This window comes from Haliotis asinina, chromosome 13 (genome assembly GCF_037392515.1).
Source record: "Haliotis asinina isolate JCU_RB_2024 chromosome 13, JCU_Hal_asi_v2, whole genome shotgun sequence".
NCBI lineage: Eukaryota > Metazoa > Mollusca > Gastropoda > Lepetellida > Haliotidae > Haliotis > Haliotis asinina.
In genome coordinates, this window is record NC_090292.1 from 41,466,335 (window position 1) to 41,487,214 (window position 20,880).

The window sequence follows — 20,880 nt, forward strand, 5'->3', positions numbered from 1 at the left end:
CTTCAAGGTCAAGGGGCATTGTGATAAACTTTGCAGAAGTTCTGCAATATGATGCTGGTAATATCTCCCTTTCAGCATCATCAACTGCCTCCATGGTTTCAGTGGAAGGAAAACCTGCTGAAGGAACAAACACACTGGTGGTCCTTTCTCCATCTGCCATGTCAAAGATAGTCAAAGAAGGTACTCATTGTGACACTGCCTGACTCTCAACACGTGAGGGATAGTTATTAGATTATCAAATGCCCCATGTGTTCCTCGTATCATGATGCTGATCACTGGATCGTCTGGTCCAGACTTGGTTATTTACAGCTGGCAAATTTCTGAAACTTCATGGCCAAAACAGGAATACCATCAGACTATGAGTTATTAATGGAGGTTGCAGGTGATTTGTGTTCTTGGTCTGGTACTGTTTCCAGGGGCTTGTGCAAAACCCCCTAGTAGAATTGTCTTAATATGTATACTGATAAACGAAATCTGTAGATTGTTGACCATTTTACACTTTTCGCTTGAATACCATTCTGGGCCGAGATTTTCGAAGCACTCTTAGCACTAAGATAGTCGTACGAGCAGCACGTTAACATTAAGTCACAACATGTTAGCGCTAAGAGAGCTTCCAATAATCTTGGCAACGGTATGTGATATGCTATCTTATCCATATCACAGCTGGTTTTGAGAACAAATTGAGTAAATTTTGTACATTAAATGTAATTGAAGATGAGTTCCACTTTTGGTTTGCATGCCCATACACTGATTAAAGGACACCATATCAACCACACTATTACATACACAATACAAGTCAATTTAATTTGTTAATTAACTCTAAGAATGTCTTTTAGAGGCATTTTAGAAGTTTTAAAAATGAAAGAAAAACAAGTTCCACAGATAGTCAACATCTTTATTGCAATCAGCGGTTCTCCTTCTAGTAATAAACACTAATAATATAACTTGTATTCACAAAATTGGTATGTATTGGTATTTGTACGTACGAAGCGTCTGCAAACATTGTGATTGTGTGCCATTATTGCTAGCTGAGTTTTTACTGTAGATATGTGGGAGCTTCAGTACTGGAATATAAACAAACTTGAAACACTACTGGCTTGACTAGACTGAGTGTGGGTTCAAACAAGCAAGCCAAACCAAACCAAAAGTGTATTCTCCAGTTGTAAAATTTCCACTGACTACATATTAAAGAGGGACGGTGGGGTAGCCTAGTGGTTAAAGCATTCGCTCGTCATGCCGAAGACCCAGGTTCGATTCCCCACATGGGTACAATGTGTGAGGCCCATTTTCTGTTGTCCCCTGCCGTGATATTGCTGGAATATTGCTAAAAGCAGTGTAAAACCAAAGTCACTCACTCACGTATTAAAGATGTACACATGTACACAAGAAGGTACACATTGTGACACTGTCTGGTAGGGGTGGCTGCCGAGGCAAAAACAATAGTGATAGCAATGTATGAAACTCCTAAAAAATGTCAGGAAGCCCACAGGGCTGATTTATAACTGAAAATGTTGCCACCCCCTTAACATGTAACCAGCCCTGTATTAAAAATAGAAAATTGAGACATGGTGTTAAAATTAAGCAATTAATGAATAATTTGTATTGAGGTAAACTTGTGCATGTGCAAAAGTAATTTTAATAAAATCATAACTTTGTAGCCACTGTTGAATGATTTAGTGTCATTGCCATCTGAATCAGAACAGCAAGAAAGAACGACATTATTCATTGGCTGACTGAATTCTCTAGACCAATCACATTTAGTGTTAGATAAATGGGTAGGTTGATCTGTGGAAGTTACAGTTTGATTGATCATGAACAGTACAGACATCATCTAGCTACCACAATTGTAAATTATTTTCAGAACAGCTCCCGTAGGAAATGACATAGTCAAATATATACCCTTTGGAAAATGAACTGGCACACATGGCCGACGATAATATCAGGTTGTAAGCCCGGCATGTAACTAGCAAGCAGCAGAGCGCTGGGCAGACACTATTTCATACACTGGCTACAGTTCATTTCACCATACTACTGCAATAGCCGTTATCTACTGCAACAAACTACTGCAACAATTTTGTCACTTTGAATGTCTCATTTGGAGTCATTTCCCAAATATAAATGTATAGTTTACATAAAATTAAAACAAGCTGACATAGTTTTCAGGGCTAGATAACACTGAAACAAAATGAATGAATCTTGTACTTCCTGCATTTATGAACAGAAGTCACACTGAAGTATCGATAGTCACACATACTGTTGAAGCATCAATAGTTTTTTGTTCATACCATCGATTAATTGCTATCAGAGATTCGACAATTACAATCCATCATTAGTGTGATGCATCATTACAGACCTGCATTCTAGTCAAAGAAAATTATCTACAACTGAAAACACTATGCATACAGCATATTTGCTTTATTATTATATTATTTTTTCATAGCAATTTGGCTGTGTGTTTATTCAATAAATTTCCCTCCAAATTTTCCTTAGATATTACTTAGATTAAAACGCTTTAGATAAAACGTTTCAGTGCATGATCTATGCATCAGCTGCCTTCTGAATGACTGACACTGAAATTGAAATGATAAATATTTGTCTTTATATTTCCACATGTACATTTTCACACATGGATGGCTGAGATACACAAGGTTTCTGTTTTTAAACGTTCATGGAATGGACATTGAGTACATGTAAAATGTAGGTCACTGCGTGATGAGTTGGTAGTCATTTTGTCTATCATCACATGATCAGTGTGGTACCAGACAAGAGAGAGAGAGGGGGGAAAAGGAGAGAGGCAGAGAGAGAAGAGAGTGGCGAGACATAGGACAGTGAGAGATGAGCAGAGAGAGAGAGAGAGAGAGCGTGATGGTGATGATGCATCATTGTGAAAAATTAGTTCTGGAAATTACTTGCTTGCCAACCCAGGTACCCAGGTTTCAGTTTTATGAATTGACATTAAAATATGTTTAACCATTAGTGTTGATAATGGAGAAAAATCTAAAATAATTGGTTAGCCTAATTTTTCAGATTTCCTTGCTCAGACTGTGGCAGATAAATGTAACCTGGTTGTCTTTTGTTTTTTGTTTTCTTTTTTGTTTACTGAAAAACTGCACAAATTGCATTGGCAAACTTCACATGCAATGTAAAATGATACAACTTGCTTCTTTAAGGTGATTACTAATATACCACAAACATACACTTCTAACAGTCTTCAAAAAATATTCAGTAATGGCTTTTTCGTATGCAAAGTGAGTTTTCTAAGAATTAAACATGTTTACAGGCCCTGAATATGTGTCATATATGTTCCACTGTCCAGTGTTTCAAATTCTAAAACTGTAGTTCCCAAATTGTTTTTGTTTGATTTTGAGAAAATGTGAATGCTTGGTCGTTTGGTCACTTCAACCAATCTTCAGAACTTTCAATTAAAGATAACACTGCTGTTCTTAGACCACAATCATGGGATAAGTGTGTGTGAAGTTTCCATTTTCAACTCCTGTGGAAGTATACGACCGAAATTGCCAGTTGGGTGAGTAAACGATTTTTCACTGTAACAAGTCTTCCCATTTGCAGCTGAATGAAAACATGAAAAATTCAAATTTTAAGATGAACACACTTTAGGAAGATAATCCTGGATATTTCATGATAAGGTGAATATTGGTGAATTATTAAAAGGCCATAAGGATATGAAAGGACTAATTTCTGAAATTTTTATGTTAACATTCACAGGGATAGGCTGATACAAAAGGCCACGGGAAACATTAAACGTTTTGTAACCTTTCAGCAAGTATTAAACATGCTCCCCTATCTTGGTCTCTGTGAACCCAGAGATGAAGCTACAAGACATTGTGACACAATTAACCTATTACACTTATTGTTGATTCAGAAAATGACAATTATGCTCACCCATCTTTGTCTCCACCATCCCTGAGATGAAACAAATTACTGCAACACAATTAACCTATTCCACTGTTTGTTGATCTAGCCTGCCCAGCTATTAGCTTTCACGTCAACAGATGGTGGAAGGTAGTGTCAATAAAAACTGTACCATGTCCTGCTTAGGCGTGAATATGTCGTGACTATAATCATTAGAAAACCACAAAAACTTAGCTTGACCTAAAAAAATGGGTGACAAAAATGATAATATGACAGCTCTGCCTAAGTTGATTTGCACCAATGAAACCTACTTTACAGTATATGACATATTGTCTACTATACTTCAATCGATGTTGAGGATCTATGACTGTTGATGTTTTGCCAAATCAGCGTCTTCTTGAAATCACCCAATGCTTGAGCACTCATAAACAAAACCAGTGATCTGTACACTTTGTACATTACCATTGTCAAGTAGATGTGGTGATGTGTGGTTCTGTTTATAGAGCTCAGGTCCCACATCAGTTGAGGTTAAGCAAGTGTCCTTGGATGGGTGATCGTGATCAGCACCTTGATGCCTGTGAGTTTCTAAGACGTAAGTCTTGCTCCACAGTGAAGCCCCTATTATCCTTGTGGTCTCACCCTTGACAAGAGACTTTCTTCAAAATTGCTACTGTTCACACAGCAGAAAATGGGTACCCGGTGCGATATGTCATCTGACTATTAACCTTCTATATAAACCTAAAGTGTGCTTCCCAATGTATATTAGGTCATCTCTTGTTGTCCCTGAATAACCGCATTTGAGGTTTTGTTTTGGAGGAACAGGTTTTACTTTTCATTAGTAAGACCACTTCCCAGGTCTTACTTTTTGTTAGTAGGACCGCTTCCCAGGGTTTACTTTTCCTAACTTTAAACGATACATGATTGTTTGAAATCAATTGAAAAATATCAATTGAAAAATATTGATTACAATCACAATATAAAGGTTTTCTGATTGGAACCACAATTCTCTCATATGTAGGCAGACGTTCTACCACACGGCCATCGGGCCGACGGAGGTGGAGGGGTTAAATTATCTACTTAAAGTTACTGTCATTAAATTGATTATACACACGCTTCAGTTATTGTTATGTAGCTTCATTAAATGATCATCTACATTGTAATTACCCATCATTGGCAGTATGTATATAAGTTAGAGAAAACACTTCTCCTTGGTTTGGGTAGACAATGTAAAACCATCAGGGTCGTGAAATCCCTCGGGATTTCCCTCCCATTCCGGTTTTACATTGTCTACCAAAACCTCGGACACGTGTTTTCTCCTATACATATCACCTCACAGGCAGCTTGTGTTATCTGGGGTAATAATATTAGTGCTTTGAGGAAGATATTCATCGTGGGATGGGGCTGTGAAAATATTAATGCAATGTGATCCACTATCACCTACTGACATGAGGCCAGACTCACCATGATTTTCCTCGGCAATGGCTACCTCCGTCTCTTGGTCCAGCTGCAGATATTGATAGCCCGTGGCCATGATTCGAGAGTGAAGTTTTCGGAAAGGGGAGGTCTTAGTTGAAACACTTTCCATACCTCATCACTCACGTGAACCTAGTACACATTCATCATCATCATCATCATCATCATCATCATCATCATCATCACATCTTTCATCATTACTCTGATCACCATAATCATCCTCATCACTACCATGATCATCAATGCCACTGCCATCACCATCCACATATCCAACATCACCATCATCATCAACACATCTATCATCACCAACATCGCTGCCGCCATCAACCTCAAATTGACATCATCCGGACAATTACAATGATCAATACATAAACAAGCATCACAACTATCATCTTCACCATTAGCACTGTAACCATCAGTTTTGCCAACACATATTTTAAGCTGAATACTTCTCTCAATGGATAAATGGTCTGACGTACACCTTGTATGTGTTACCTAAGCCAGACGGGAAAATGAAGTTGTGTTACCTTATTTGTTTCCCTCAGTATATCATAATATCTCATAATATCGATCATTGGATTGTTAACTATATACTGGCCTCAATTTCAGTTACAGCTAGGATGTGTGTCACTAACAAACATTATCATATTAATGTAATATCATATATGTCAAAATGATATACGGATTATGACATTCTGATTCGACAGTATATTAAAAAACAGCTGTCTTAAAAATTAGAACAACAGTTACCTAAATGAGATCTGACAGTTTGACCACAGCAAGAACACAAACACCTACAATCTTCCTGCAAAGTGGAATGGTTTTCACTCAACAGTCTCACAGACATATCTTTGATATGATTCCTTATCTCTTGTATTTCACTCCAGATAGCGTCTACGATCAACATGTTTGTGTCCTGAGAGATAAGCTGGTGTGAAATGACTCAACCTTACACTGAAATCGCAGTAAGACCAAGGTGCGACTGTAAGCATACAACATGCAACAGAGATAAACGTATCTTGTTGCCTAAAATAGCAACAGAGTGATCAAGTGAGTCTAATTTTATGCAGCTTTTAGGAGTGAGTGAGTTTGGTTTTACGCCACTTTTAGCAATATTCCAGCGATATCACAACGGGGGACACCAGAAAATGGGCCCCATACATTGTACCCATGTGGGGAATCGAACCCGGGTCTTCTGCGTGACGAGCGAACGCTTTAACCACTAGGCTACCCCACCACCCTACAGCTTTTAGGAACATTCCTGCAAGGGCTTCATACATATAGTACCCATGCAGGGAATCGAACCTTCAGACTTGAAACCCTCCTATTTTTCTCTTACGCTATAAGCAGGCTTCAGGGTGTGGAACAGCTGCATCATAAATATGCATTTATTATTATTTTCATATTATACTCCTTTCTATTTTCACTCTTCACACCAAGGGGTGACCAACGGCTGGTGGAAGAGTCAGCACTGCTCCACTAGCCGTTTGTCAACCCTTGGTGTGAAGCATGAAAATATAACAATGTAACAATTTCATGATAGTTTCTTAAACAACTTTTTCTGTGATCAATCATAAAACATCAGATATCAGATCCTGCTGGGTACAAAGGTTTCAGGAACATGAGTCTTATTTATGTTTCGGGCACTTATCCCCATTTTGAGTTACTTAATCATTCACTGTTCCAATTTGAACGAACTGTAAAAAAACACTGTTAAATATATTCATAAATATTCGATTCAAGTAACAGCAAATAATGAACTGAATTCATGAATGGTTATGGTGCGATTCACTGAATACGTGAGAGAGTCGTAACAGAACTACCATTTCACTATTCGTTTGAAGTTTATCAGGCTACATAGAATTCACATATGCTCTTGTTGTCAAACACGTTAAGCTACCATTTCTCTTTGCCATTGTACAAGCTGTCTTAGGGAGTGTGTGAGTTTAGTTTTACGCCGCACTCAGCAATATGACAGCTATATGGCGGCAGTCTGTAAATAATCGAGTCTAGACCAGACAATCCAGTGATCAACAACATGAGCATCGATATGCGCAATTGGGAACCGATGACATGTGTCAACCAAGTCAGCGAGGACGACCACCTGATCCCGTTAGTCGCCTCTTACGACAAGCATAGTCGCCTTTTATGGCAAGCATGGGTTGCTGAAGGCCTATTCTACTCTGGTACCTTCACGGGTCACAAGCTGTCTTAGCACTAAGATGACTGTAGCTCCTATTCCTTAACATAGACTTAGGTAGTCTTAGTGCTAAGGTTGTTTTGTACAATGGTATCTTGTTCATTATATACTCAACCAAATAAAAACGTGGACACTTGTTAATGAAAGTATTGAGAATCACATGTCACCAAGACCTGATAATGTTCAAATTGCCAGCATGCCATCGGTGTGAGTTTGTCACAACAGAATGTCAAATCAATTACCCTCCACAATTATTACCAATAATGTCGGTGTCAATTTCTATTTTTTCTAGCACATTTTACAGACACAAAACTCCAAATTATACTGTAGCAAGTTTTCTTCAAGCCACTAACATAGCAAATAGTGAGTGAGTTGAGTTTTACGTCATATCTGCATTACTTCAGCCATACAGCAACAACACCAAGTCTGTACACATGGATATTTTAAGCAGTTTCTTTAAGTATATATTTCTTCATTCCAGAATTATTTGCAAAATGAAAAGCCATAACGCCAATTTTTTAAAAACAGCAGATTTGTCACATATATATATACAAGTTACAATTTATCACAGAAACCAGTGTCTCTCGAGTTGTTCAGATTGAAGTGCCTCACCTAATGCAGAACAAAGCAAATAATTACTGGACAGATGTGAACACATTTTGACAATAATTCATAAACATCACAAATGGTGAGTGAGTTTAGTTTTACGCCGCACTCAAGTCTGGACCAGATAATCCAGTGTCAACAGCATGAGCATCAAACTGCACAACTGGGAACCAATGACATCACCCAATCCCGTTAGTCGCCTCTTACGACATGCATAGTTGCCTTTTAATGAAAGCATGGGCTACTGAAGGCCTATTCTACACTGGACCTTCACAGGTCACATCAGAAATATATATTCTTCCTGAAATAATGCTGTGATATAAATATGAAATGTAGAAAGTCAAAGTAATTAAAGTCAAGGGGTGAGTGGTGCAAGTAGCAACAGGTCCATAAATGGTGAAAACAATTGGCCTTACTTTTGTATATCAACATTAATTCTTGATTAGACTCATTATTTCCTATTAAGCATAATCATCTATGAAGGTCATCTGTACTTTAGCATGAATTAACTGTATTTGACTCTGGTTCCATGGCTCTGCAGTGTTCTGACCGGGCCAGGAAAGTCACTGTATAACTGAGACTGAATAGTGAACTAGTGATTAATATCATGAGCAACATGCCATACTTTTGACATATGATGGCTCTTCATGAAGTTGCCACTGTAGCCGCTGACTCCTAATCCAGTTTTGTTGTCTTGACTGCGGATTCTCCTAGAGTCCCAGTGGGGAAACAAACTGTTTAATTTTTCCTCGTCTTATTTTTCGTTATTTAAAGTCACATTTAGTGATATCAGAGTGATAGTGAGAGGATGGTCTGAAATCTGTGAATAATTAACATACTATCACACAGTTTAGTTGTTCAGTCATGAGGATAATTTTGGATATGTGCATCAACCGATGCTAGGATCTACATTTTCTTTGTTGTTAAATGCTGAATTCAAGTCATATGGAAGCAATCTGTACACAGCCGAGTCTGGACAAGGCAATCTAGTGATTAACATCATGAGCACAGATTTATGCAATTGCGATACAGTGACTTGTATCAGCAAGTCTGACCCCTCTGTATCATGCCTAGCTTTGTTGCCTCTTACAAGAAGCATGGGTTGCTGGAGATCAATTCTAACCTGGATCTCTATGCATTAAAATGTCAATGATATTTAATCATTAATGAAAAAAATCTTTGATATTAAAATGCATTTTTTTTCCCTATAGGATTTTTGTTCATCCCCATGACTCATTCGTTTTTAATACTTATTTCACATTTGCTCAGTGGTAGATAAATATTCAATGTTAAGCTAAAACGTCAATATGATGCACATTTATGGAGGTCTGGTGTTTTACTCAATTTAAACTTTTCATGACATAAATAAATAAATAAATAAATAAATAAATAAATAAATAAATAAATAAATAAATAAATAAATAAATAAATAAATAAATAAATAAATAAATAAATAAATAAATAAATAAATAAATAAAATTGTCCTATTAGTACGTAGTATCCTCCATTCATCATCCAAAATTGTATCATCCACACCAGATATTGCTTGTGTGAGATCATATGATATCTCCTAGGAGATATCGTTTTGACAGTAGATTTTGTACAATGCTCTGACAATGGTACAACATCATGAACTTTAAGATGTCACAATGCTATGACATCACATCACTGAAGTCTGTGGCAGTACAGTGTTCAGAGACATTTTTAAATGAAAAATAATGAAGAGTGATATTTGATGATATATCAAATTTCTACCTCGTGTATACTGATATCAATCATATCAACACTCGTTGATAAAAGTATGCATTGGCCTGGGAGATCTGTAACTTCATCAACTTGTGTTCATATAATTGATATCAGTAGACACTTGGGTTAGATTCTCTATATATATCTGGCATCACCTACACCACATAGAAGCACCATAGACAACCACATGTGCAACTGGAGTGCACAGAAGTGACATTACAAGCTGTGACATATCCACAATATATATCTGTTGACATAAACAAAACACCTAAACATGTGCTGTTTAACTCAACAGAAGTATATCATTTAGGAAACATCCTGTTGTACTGACACTGGAAGTCTGGATCTGTTATGATATCAATGTAAATATATACATTATCAGACAGTTGAATAACCATATTTTTGTCCAAATACTAAAATACGAAACAGAAAGCATCTTACAAAAATGTTATGGAATTTAGGGGGAAAGTTTAGCAACTAGTTTTCCAACAATCAGCATCTACCTGAAACCATCAGGGACATTAAATAATACAAAAAGTTTAGCGTTTTAATTGTTAAAGACAAATATGCTATCAAAATCATCCTTGAACAACCACTACTTGTGCCAAGCAACTAGCAACGAATGAGTTTTCTTTTACGCCTCTTTTAGTAATATTCCATCAATATCACTAGTTATGGGCTTCACTCACTGCCTCTATGTGGGGAGTGAGTGAGCGAGTGGTTTTGTTTTACGCCACACCCAGCAATATTTCAGCTATATGGCGGCGGTTTGTAAATAATCAAGTCTGGACCAGATAATCCAGTAATCAACAGCATCAGCATCGATATGTACAATGGGGAACTGATGACATGTGTGAACCAAGTCAGCAAACCTGGCCACCTGATCCCATTCATCGCCTCTTACAACAAGTATAGTCGCCTTTTATAGCAAGCATGGGTTGCTGAAGGCCTATTCTACCCCCGAACTTCAAGGGTCGAGAACCGATCAAGCATAGCTATGTCAATTATTGCTGTACAAGCTAAGTTCTTGGTTCAAAAAGAACCTCACTTTTGCAATTCCACACATAAGAGGTACATACATTCACAGCCAGAGGCATGTTTTGAAAGACTGGTTTGTGAAATAGCACTGCTCTCTCCTTCATAATTGGGTCATGCTCCAACAACTGATCTCTAAACAGCCTCAAGGCCAATATGTCATCAATTTTATGTGACCAATACTGAAAGAAAAAATTAAGTTATTGACATCAGATCCCAGTTAAACTGCGGCTGCAACGATTTGGTTTCATTCATTGAAAATTAAATCTGACACCTTAGTTCTGATTTTCAATAACCATTATCTCTATTTCATTTTGATATCTGAATACCTATTTAAATTATTTCCACACAGCGAGAACATAAGTTTGGCCCCAACCTGTTTCGAGCACTGAAACAAGGCGAAATATGATTGGTTGACGCTGAGCTACTACACATAATTATCCAATCAGAATTGTTATGAGCAGACATCACCAAATTGACAATGAATTTCACAAAAAAGTCAGACAGTTAAAACAAAATCTTATGTTTTTACTTGTAAGAAGAATCAAATAAAAAATGACAGAATCGAGGGTCCAATATCAAAAATGAAATTGAGGTTGGGATGAATCATTGCAGTCCCAGTTATCACTAAACAAACATCTGAGGAAGTTGCATTAAAGGTTTGGTTTTTTTGTTGATCATACAGTTTAAGTCACTGGATTGTCTGGTCCAGGCAAGATTATCAACAGACTGTCACCACACACCTGGAATATTGCTATGTGTTGTTTAAACAACAAATGAATAAACTCCGAATCTTCACGTCAGTCGCTAGACAAGCATATATGAACATCTTTTCACCACAGTTACATTTGGTTACGTTTACTACATTAGTGGGGTCGTGGGTTAGCCTAGTAGTTAAAGCGTTCACTTGTCAAGCCACACCTGAGTTCAATTCCCCACATAGGTAACAACATGTGAAGCACATTTCAGGTGTCCCCGCAGTCATATTACTGGAATATTGCTGACAGCAGCATAAAACCATATTGACTCATTCTTCATAGCTGATAACAAAATTTAGACTGATAAAAAAATGTGTAACCCTAAACTCTCTTGTTCACTACTTCAGTAGAGCCTTGTGCCATTTCAACACGAGGAAATTGGAACTATTTTATACATTATTACCAACTATATAATCAAAATTATATCATAGTAACTGACATCTTCAGGCCAAATTAAGATTTACAGTCATGAAACTATATTTGTACTACTTAAAAACATCTGAGGAAATATTTAATGCTCATGCTGTTGATCACTGGTATGTTGGGTGCAGATTCGATTATTTATAGATAGCTGCCATACAGCTAGAGTATTGTTCAAAAGCAGCAAAACCATTAGAAAATATTTACATTTTTATTTACAAAAAAAATCATCACTGTCTATATGCCTACACTTTGAAACAATGAGAGATATATCATATGACGTGCTGAAAATGTGAAGATCCTGTTTCTAAGGTCATATATTGTTTATACATCCTGTTTCTGAACCACCACACACTTTGACAAGAGATAATTATTTATCATACATATATTCATTCTGAACTTTTCAAAGCTCTCAAAACTCCCTTTTACAACACATAACATTCATATCACATTTGTGAATATCTCAAGAATATACCAACAAATGTCATTAAATTCACATATGATCTATAAAAAGTAATTAGTTATAGCATAAATTTATAATTGTTTTCATTTTCAAAAGTTACCTTATCAAAAATCTTGTCACAACAAAATCCTGAATGGTATATATCAGTTGTGATACATAAAATACCTGTTCTCTTTCAAAAGTCACACCTAATACAGAGATACCTACCTCTACAATATATCGCAGTCGCTGTGAATACAAATGCACATCAAATTCTATCAAATTTGAAGAAAATCCATTACAGTTTGTATATATAGATAAAAACATTAAATACATTTTTTGACATCACTAAATATCTTCCGTTCATCAATTTTATGACAACTGGAATCATTGCAAGTAACCAAAGTAAAACTGTCTATCAGAAATCTGAGCTGATTTCAATACCTTTACGATTTGAGCCAAAATGATGATCCTCTCGGAATGATTTAACTACATGAGATTCCTTCTTGTAGATTAGGGAAAACTGTTATGTGAAATTAAAAGCTTCTCTCTTGATTGGTGTCATATTATCTTTTTCAGAATCCATCATAATTTTATGGTCAAACTACCAATTATGATCCTTGAAATTACTATTTGCAACACTTTGTGGTTGGAATCTTTGCTCATATATACAATGAACTCCCTGGATCTTGAACCACCATGCAGGGACCATCAAGACAGGTTCTAGATATTGTGTTATAGACTGAAATACATTGTACATATGCACATTGCGTACATAGTACTACATACACAATGAACTTGTATACGACAAATTGGCAGTTTACCTAATCCATATGTTAAGTGGTCTGTCTTTTTGATGTACCCACGAGGTGGAGGAAGCTGGTTAACTTTTCAGTTCTTGTGTCATAGCCTAAAAGATGGTTGTCAAAACAAACTGGCAGTGACACAGTGAACTGAATTTAACTAATCCTCATGTCATTTAACCATGTAAGTGCAATTGTTTATACAACAAAGTTTTTCTTGACAACACATTGAACATGTCTGCAAAATGTTTGTTATGGTGAGTACAGTTTGAGTGAGTGAGTGAGTTTAGTTTTACGCCGCACTCAGCAATATGACAGCTATATGGCGGCGGTCTGTAAAGAATCGAGTCTGGACCAGACAATCCAGTGATCAACAACATGAGCATAGATCTGCACAATTGGGAACTGATGACATGTGTCAACCAAGTCAGCAAGCCTGACCACCCGATCCCGTTAGACGCCTCTTGCGACAAGCATAGTCGCCTTTTATGGCAAGCAGGGGTTGCTGAGGGCCTATTCTACCCCGGCACCTTCACAGGTAGAGTACAGTTTGAGTTTGAGGTACAAAATTTATACGATTTGGTGAGTGAGTGAGTGAGTGAGTTTAGTTTTACGCCGCACTCAGCAATATTCCAGCTATATGGCGGCGGTCTGTAAAGAATCGAGTCTGGACCAGACAATTCAGTGATCAACAACATGAGCATCGATCTGCACAATTGGGAACTGATGACATGTGTCAACCAAGTCAGCAAGCCTAACCACCCGATCCCGTTAGACGCCTCTTGCGACAAGCATAGTCGCCTTTTATGGCAAGCAGGGGTTGCTGAGGGCCTATTCTACCCCGGGACCTTCACAGGTAGAGTACAGTTTGAGATTGAGGTACAAAATTTATACGATTTGGTGAGTGAGTGAGTGAGTGAGTAGAGTTTTACGCCGCACTCAGCAATATTCCAGCTATATGGCGGCGGTCTGTAAATAATCGAGTCTGGACCAGACAATCCAGTGATCAACAACATGAGCATCAATCTGCGCAATTGGGAACCGATGACATGTGTCAACCAAGTCAGCAAGCCTGACCACCCGATCCCGTTAGTCGCCTCTTACGACAAGCCTAGTTGCTTTTATGGCAAGCATGGGTTGCTGAAGGCCTATTCTACCCCGGGTAGACCTTCACGGGTAGAGTATAGTTTGAGATTGAGGTACAAAATTTATACGATTTGGTGATCTAGGGACTAATTTTCAGGTTTGAGATATTGTGTGTATATCTCGAACTTCAGGATATAAATATGAAAATAATGATAAATATATGAGAAGAGGTTGGGACCAGAGATTAGGTTTGCCATATGTAGATGATTCAAGATTCAGGAGTTTGAGATCCAGGAAGTTTACTGTGTCATGTTTTAAAGGTCTAATATGATATGCATACGTTCTCTTTCAAAACTACATGTATCAGGATACTAATTGACAACACACATGACGTGCACTGAGTGTAAGGAATATATCTGTTACTATATGAATATATATGTCATTGATAACAATATTATCAATTATGTCATTTATCATAAATTTATACATATCCCCTGACAACTACTCAAACAATGCACATTCACCTCACGAACAGTGAAAAGAATGTGAATGTATTCCTTCTAATATCAATATGGTCTGAATCAAAATCTCATCAGTTAAGTCATTTATAACGTACATCATCAACCAAAGCTGTCCAAAAGATATTTTGACAACTCAAATGTATTCATAAACTATTAAAAGAATATACCAATATACCTATGTACAGTCACTCAAAGATCAATATAATCTGAATTAAAATGCTCAGTTAATCCATTTATCACATTATATATATAACTTCCCCTACCACAACTGTCAGAACACATTGTGATAACAAAAATCACCTCACAAGCAATGAATAGAATATACCTACTACAGTGACACAAACATCAATAAATTTAACTGAAATCAGAAGTATCTGAAGCACCATAATCACATACACCTCCTCTCATAACTGTCAAAACATATTCTGTAAATAAACATTCACCTCGTAAACAATGAACAGAATAAACCTACGTACACACACTTAAATATCAATACAATGTGAATCAACAGGAATCAACATTCCTTTGAAACTGTCACAACACTCTCAGAAAACATACAGTGAAGTCTGAGCAACAAACTCTGCCAGATTTATCACACATCAACAACAATCCATTCACAGTCAGATCACTCTCAAACAAACAAGTTTTCTCCACGCTAACAGAATCTAAAAACTCTATACATGCCTCTCATCCAACCTGCCAAGTCTTGTCAAACATCACCGCCTACCATTGGGTGGAAACTTTCAGGATGTTACCCAACACTTTCTACCAGGAATTCACAACTCTGCCCACACAGGTACACAGTCCTACTGTCAGCCAAAACTTGTCACATGGGATAATGGCCGTGGTGCATTCATTAGAGAGAGGACAACAGGTGGTTGAGCCAGAACAGCCTACTGTGCTCTGTTGGTTCTGCTCAGCTGGCTGCTATGGTTCACTGGATGGCTTAACAACTATAGTCTGTTTCAGTGGTCCTCAGTTAAGGTCACTATAGTCTGTTTCGATGGTTCTGAGTTTTAGACCTCTGTGGTTTGTTTAATTTATAATCACACTGTTCAACAAAATACAGTCTCTTTGTCTGGAGCCTCAAAACTGAATTACCAGTACTTGTTTCAAGAGCAGTTGATCTGTTTATTTCCAAGACCATTTTCACATTTCATTAGTTCTGAGGTTTAACGACCCTATTCAACAAAAAAACTCTCTGTTTGAAGCCTAAATAGGTTCACATGCAGTTGTTCTGTTCATTTTAAAGGCCATTCTCACATTTCTTGTTAAAAGATCTGTGTTTAGAATTAATCAAAGCAATGAAATAATAATAATTAGGCCACTTTCGTAGCCCTGAACTCCACACCATAGATATATGCTCTGACAGTAGAGACATACGACATAATTACCCTGGATGACCCAAGCTACCTGAGAGGCACGAGAAGGTTAACATAGTCACATGACTTAACCCACAAGACAGACATTTTCATCTGTGTGAACAAAAACATAACGCAGTGAAGTTTAATCAGAGTTTGTTTTTAAGAATTATATTTGTTTACAAACATACAAGTGTAGGTAACTTTAATAAAAACTAAAACATGACTTGTTTCTCAACAATATTTCTTTAGATTAACCATTCAGTATCCACATGCCCCATTATGAAAACAACAAAGACGCATCACTTCAATCTTAAACTATCAAGAAAGTGGACTTTCCGCATTGATGAAGGTTGTACTGTACAAGAGATTAATGAACTGTCATTTCTACCTTTTTGGATACAAAGCATTAGCTGCTCAAAAGCGCCAGTGCTTGAGGGTGATTGAAATGCCATACTGAAGAACAACGTTTTCAGTTTGAACATGGACACATGGATCTTATGTCAAGTGGGAGACTGTTCCACAGAATGAGTCCTGCCCGTTCAAAACAGTTGTTTTGGTACAGGAAGAGGGTACAACTAGGAGAGAGTTGTCGCATGAGCAAAGTGTCTCAGGTGGGTGGTACCTGGTCAGCAGATTGCTGAGGTAATCTGGTGCTTTGTTATAGAGGCACAAGGACACAAGTTCGCGCATCTTGTACTGTATCTGGTAGTGCACTGCAATATTGTGTCAAGTCTCTTGGCTAGGCTTGACGCATTGTATACAAGAAGGAAATAAAAAACTTGGTACGACGGGAGGAACCAACGGCTTTTAAAACAACACACATCTTGGCACATGCATCATGCAGACACGCATATTGTCAACCCACAATAACTTGAGTTAATTGTGAACTAAGGTTTTTCAAGTTGATTACATAGTCATTTTTTACATTTTGTCGGAGGTCTGCGGCACATGCAGAGATGCCAACCCTAAAGTGTTGCAAATAGTAGTTTCAAGGATCAAACTTAGTAATTTGACCACAAAATTAGAAGTGAACTAAATACTTTACATCATGATAGATTCTGTGCATGATAATATGATACTAACCAAGAATGAAGCTGAAATTTCACATACCCCCAACAGCATATTTCCACCATTAAATTTCTTCAAATCACAAGTCCCTTTAGCAAAAATGAACTTATTCGACGAAAACCTATGTTTTTGTCTATAGATCAAAATTGTAATGAATTTTCTTAAAATTTCGTAGAAGTTCTTTCGCAATCATACTGGTGTAGTCTCAGGCTAAAATTCAGAGCAACTACAATAAACTCTGGCCAAGATCTTTTATAGAGAAATCGTCTTTCAATTCTTTGACATACGTTTTGGGGTCATTTTAGACCCCTTCAACAGGTTCACCTGAAATGACCCAGAACCGTGAGTCAAAGAATTAAAAGAAGATTTATCCATAAAACATCTTGGTCATATAAAACAACTTCTACATGCCACTGAAAGACATCATGCAATAAAACTGTAGAGGTTGGCATCTCTCCACACGTCCTGACTCATTGAACACTAAGCTACCATCTTATTAATTCAATATTAATTCAATATTGATCAATATTAATCAATATTAATCAATATATATCCTAATGTATGCAGTGAATGCTTATATTTTCAAACATGTGCTCAGTCATTTGTGTGTTATGCATCAACTTGTATCGCCCAATGCAGAGTCTGATCAACCATGCCGAGAAAATATTAGCAGCAGCTGTGTCTGCAGTTAATTCAGGGGCAACCATTATTGATATTCAAACGATCATAATATACAAACTGATCTCCCATCAATCTGAAAATAATATCTGCATTGATTTCAGTCAAATGGTAGTTGCCTGTAGATAAAACAAGCAGAAGTAAATTTTCCGATTTTCTTTGTTGAAAAATCCCTTTCTGCTGCTGCACATCGTACTCAAACTTACCACGATAAAAGTTGTGTCATCTGAGAAATTACTAAAAGATTCTTGTTTATAGTATGATATCTAGTTTAACCTCTCTTTGACAAAAGTTATGTCCCTTATATTGGAAAGAAGCTTCAGTAAGATGGTAAAGGCAGAAGGGAAAATAATGTGGTTCTACGACTGTGAGACAGAATGTGCTTCCTGTTTTAAACTACTGCAAGTTCTGTGCAGGTCTCGGGCTGTGTTTAATAAACGTTAGCCTGTTTCAGTCCCTAAGCCACATTATTCACTCTCTCAACAAGTCTAGATTTCCTCAGGTTCATAATCTCTAGTCTCACTGGGACTCCTTTCAAAATGTAAATGGCTACATGTTACAATAAAAATTAAGCGTTAGTCTAAATAAACATGTACATTCTTGTTGAGATGCACCTCTGTTCTGACAGGAATGGCATTACATCTTCATTATGCTCATTAAACATGGGTGTGCAGTCTGTCTCCTGTGTGCTTGGCTACAGATCTTTTCAGAAAGCATGTGTGGAGTGGTAGGTCCTGAAAGGAATCATTTATCGAAGGAGTAATGCAAACAGGATACAGGAAATACCCGGACATAAACTTACGTTACGGGCTAAGTGCTATGTCAGTGAGACAACCTACCCTAAATGTAGTCATTGTTGTGACGAATGATTAACAAAAACACATCTGTAAATCTTTTCCTCCCAATATACAGTTGGGTTGTTTGTATTGAACTGTTTCATGGATGTTGTTGTTTTGGCTCGTTTTGTTCAATTTTATGTTTCGTTTTTGTTTTCAATGATCAAATATTGGCCATAACTCTGCTGAAGACCATATATACCATAAACGATTGCCATGGAAACACAGAGTGAACAATATCATGGCAGGGGAGACCAGAAATGGGCTTCACTCATTGTTGTACTGACATGGGGAATCAAACCCGAGTCTTCAGTGTGACAAGCAAACTCATTAACCACTAGACTACCCCACTGCTCTCACATCCACTTGAACCAGGACCCGTGAAGGTCCCGGGGTAGAATAGGCCTTCAGCAACCCATGCTTGCCATAAAAGGTGACTGCTTGTCGTAAGAGGCGACTAACGGGATCGGGTGGTCAGACTAGCTGACTTGGTTGACACATGTCATCGGTTCCCCATTGCGCAGATCGATGCTCATGTTGTTGATCACTGGATTGTCTGGTCCAGACTCGATTATTTACAGACCGTCGCCATATAGCTGGAATATTGCTAAGTGCGACGTAAAACTAAACTCACTCACTCACTCACTCACTTGAACCAGCTAGGGTGCAATCATTATTGGGAACAAGGATATGAAGTTTCAGTGTCATAGAGGATATGGTTCCTGATAAGAGGAAACATTAATGGATGGAAAGTGAAAAACTGCTGACAGAAACACAATGTATGACATCAACTCACTCGACTTATAGTCTCTTGAGCTATACTGAACAGCAAAAGAAACACAACTGTTGTTTGGTCAAGTTATTAAATAAGCAAAAACATAATACCTTACTTCTATGAGATTTTTTCGAAAAGTTGCATTTCTGCTGTTCAGTATATCAATTAAACCCAGTGATTGATTGTAAATTTGTCTTTTGTCAAACAAAACTCTTTCAACCACTGTAACCAATAATCATACATCACACGTACAATGTTTTCTGTCATGATGTAATTACTTAATGTTAAATACAAAGGTACAGAAGTAACATATGGGCTGTTCTGCATGACTGCTACCTCCCTTGCAGGGACTACAGAAAAAGCTGGATGAAAACATTATGATTGCTAAAAGACATGTGCTTCCTAACAGATATGCTGTGTACTTTTTACGCTGGCCCACTAGACCTTCCAGTGTCAAAGGGCGGGATGATTACTAGAATCACTGAAAGATATTGTAACCTGAAGGAACATTAGACTTGCATAATAAATTTTTGGATGAATTTTGAAATTTGCCAGGAGTTAGGGATTGTGTTTGACTGGGTCTGGGTTTTCTTGGGTTGTTTTCAATTAAATATTTGAAGAACATTTAGAAGTGGAAAGCATAATAAAAGCCAGATTTATGGATGTCAACTTCTTTATTGTGGGTAACACAATATGTTTTTAATTGTTTGTTTTTATTGTTTTTCATAAGACTTTTTTGTGTATTTTTTTTTTTGCTGCTTGTTTTTTTTGGTTCTTTTTGTCTCCAGTGTGTCTTTATTGTGCAAGCAATACCAATATGCTTTGTTATTTCATTACATTACTGACCTATGGAGATCCGGGTTAGAACCGATATACAGCAACCCACACCTGTCAGAACAGGCGGCTCACAGGATTGGGTGGTTGGTGACTAGCTGACTGTCTTTGACACAATGTCATCATATCCCAACTGCGTAGATTGATGATCATGCTGTTAATCACGAGACTATCTGGTCCAGACTGGATTATTTACAGACTGGTGTCAAAAAGCTGGAATACTGACGAGTGCTTTAAAAATAAACTCACTCACTAACCCTTTATATTATTTCACAGCTGAACATTTAAACATCACTCATCCAAGAAAATAGAGTGATCCATGGCAAAATGGTTTCCTCATCAGGGGTGAATATCAAACAAGA

General features: G+C 37.3%; 1 protein-coding gene across 6 annotated transcripts in view; it reads right to left on the bottom strand.

Moving 5' to 3' along the window:
• LOC137259979 (endothelin-converting enzyme homolog) overlaps positions 1-20,880 on the bottom strand; it is a 75,626-nt gene that overhangs the window by 27,557 nt on the left and 27,189 nt on the right. The window contains exons 1-2 of one of the 6 annotated variants that reach the window (XM_067797643.1): positions 15,648-15,887; positions 5,335-5,478 (exon numbers count right to left, since the gene is read on the bottom strand). The exons of 3 other annotated variants lie outside the window; for them this stretch is intronic. In XM_067797643.1, coding sequence (XP_067653744.1) covers positions 5,335-5,458 — 124 coding nt within the window. In that variant the 5' untranslated portion in view covers positions 5,459-5,478; positions 15,648-15,887. Of the gene's footprint in view, positions 1-5,334; positions 5,479-6,096; positions 6,177-15,647; positions 15,888-20,880 lie in introns of those variants that run through there. 2 more of the 6 variants (XM_067797644.1, XM_067797642.1) reach the window with 2 other exon arrangements.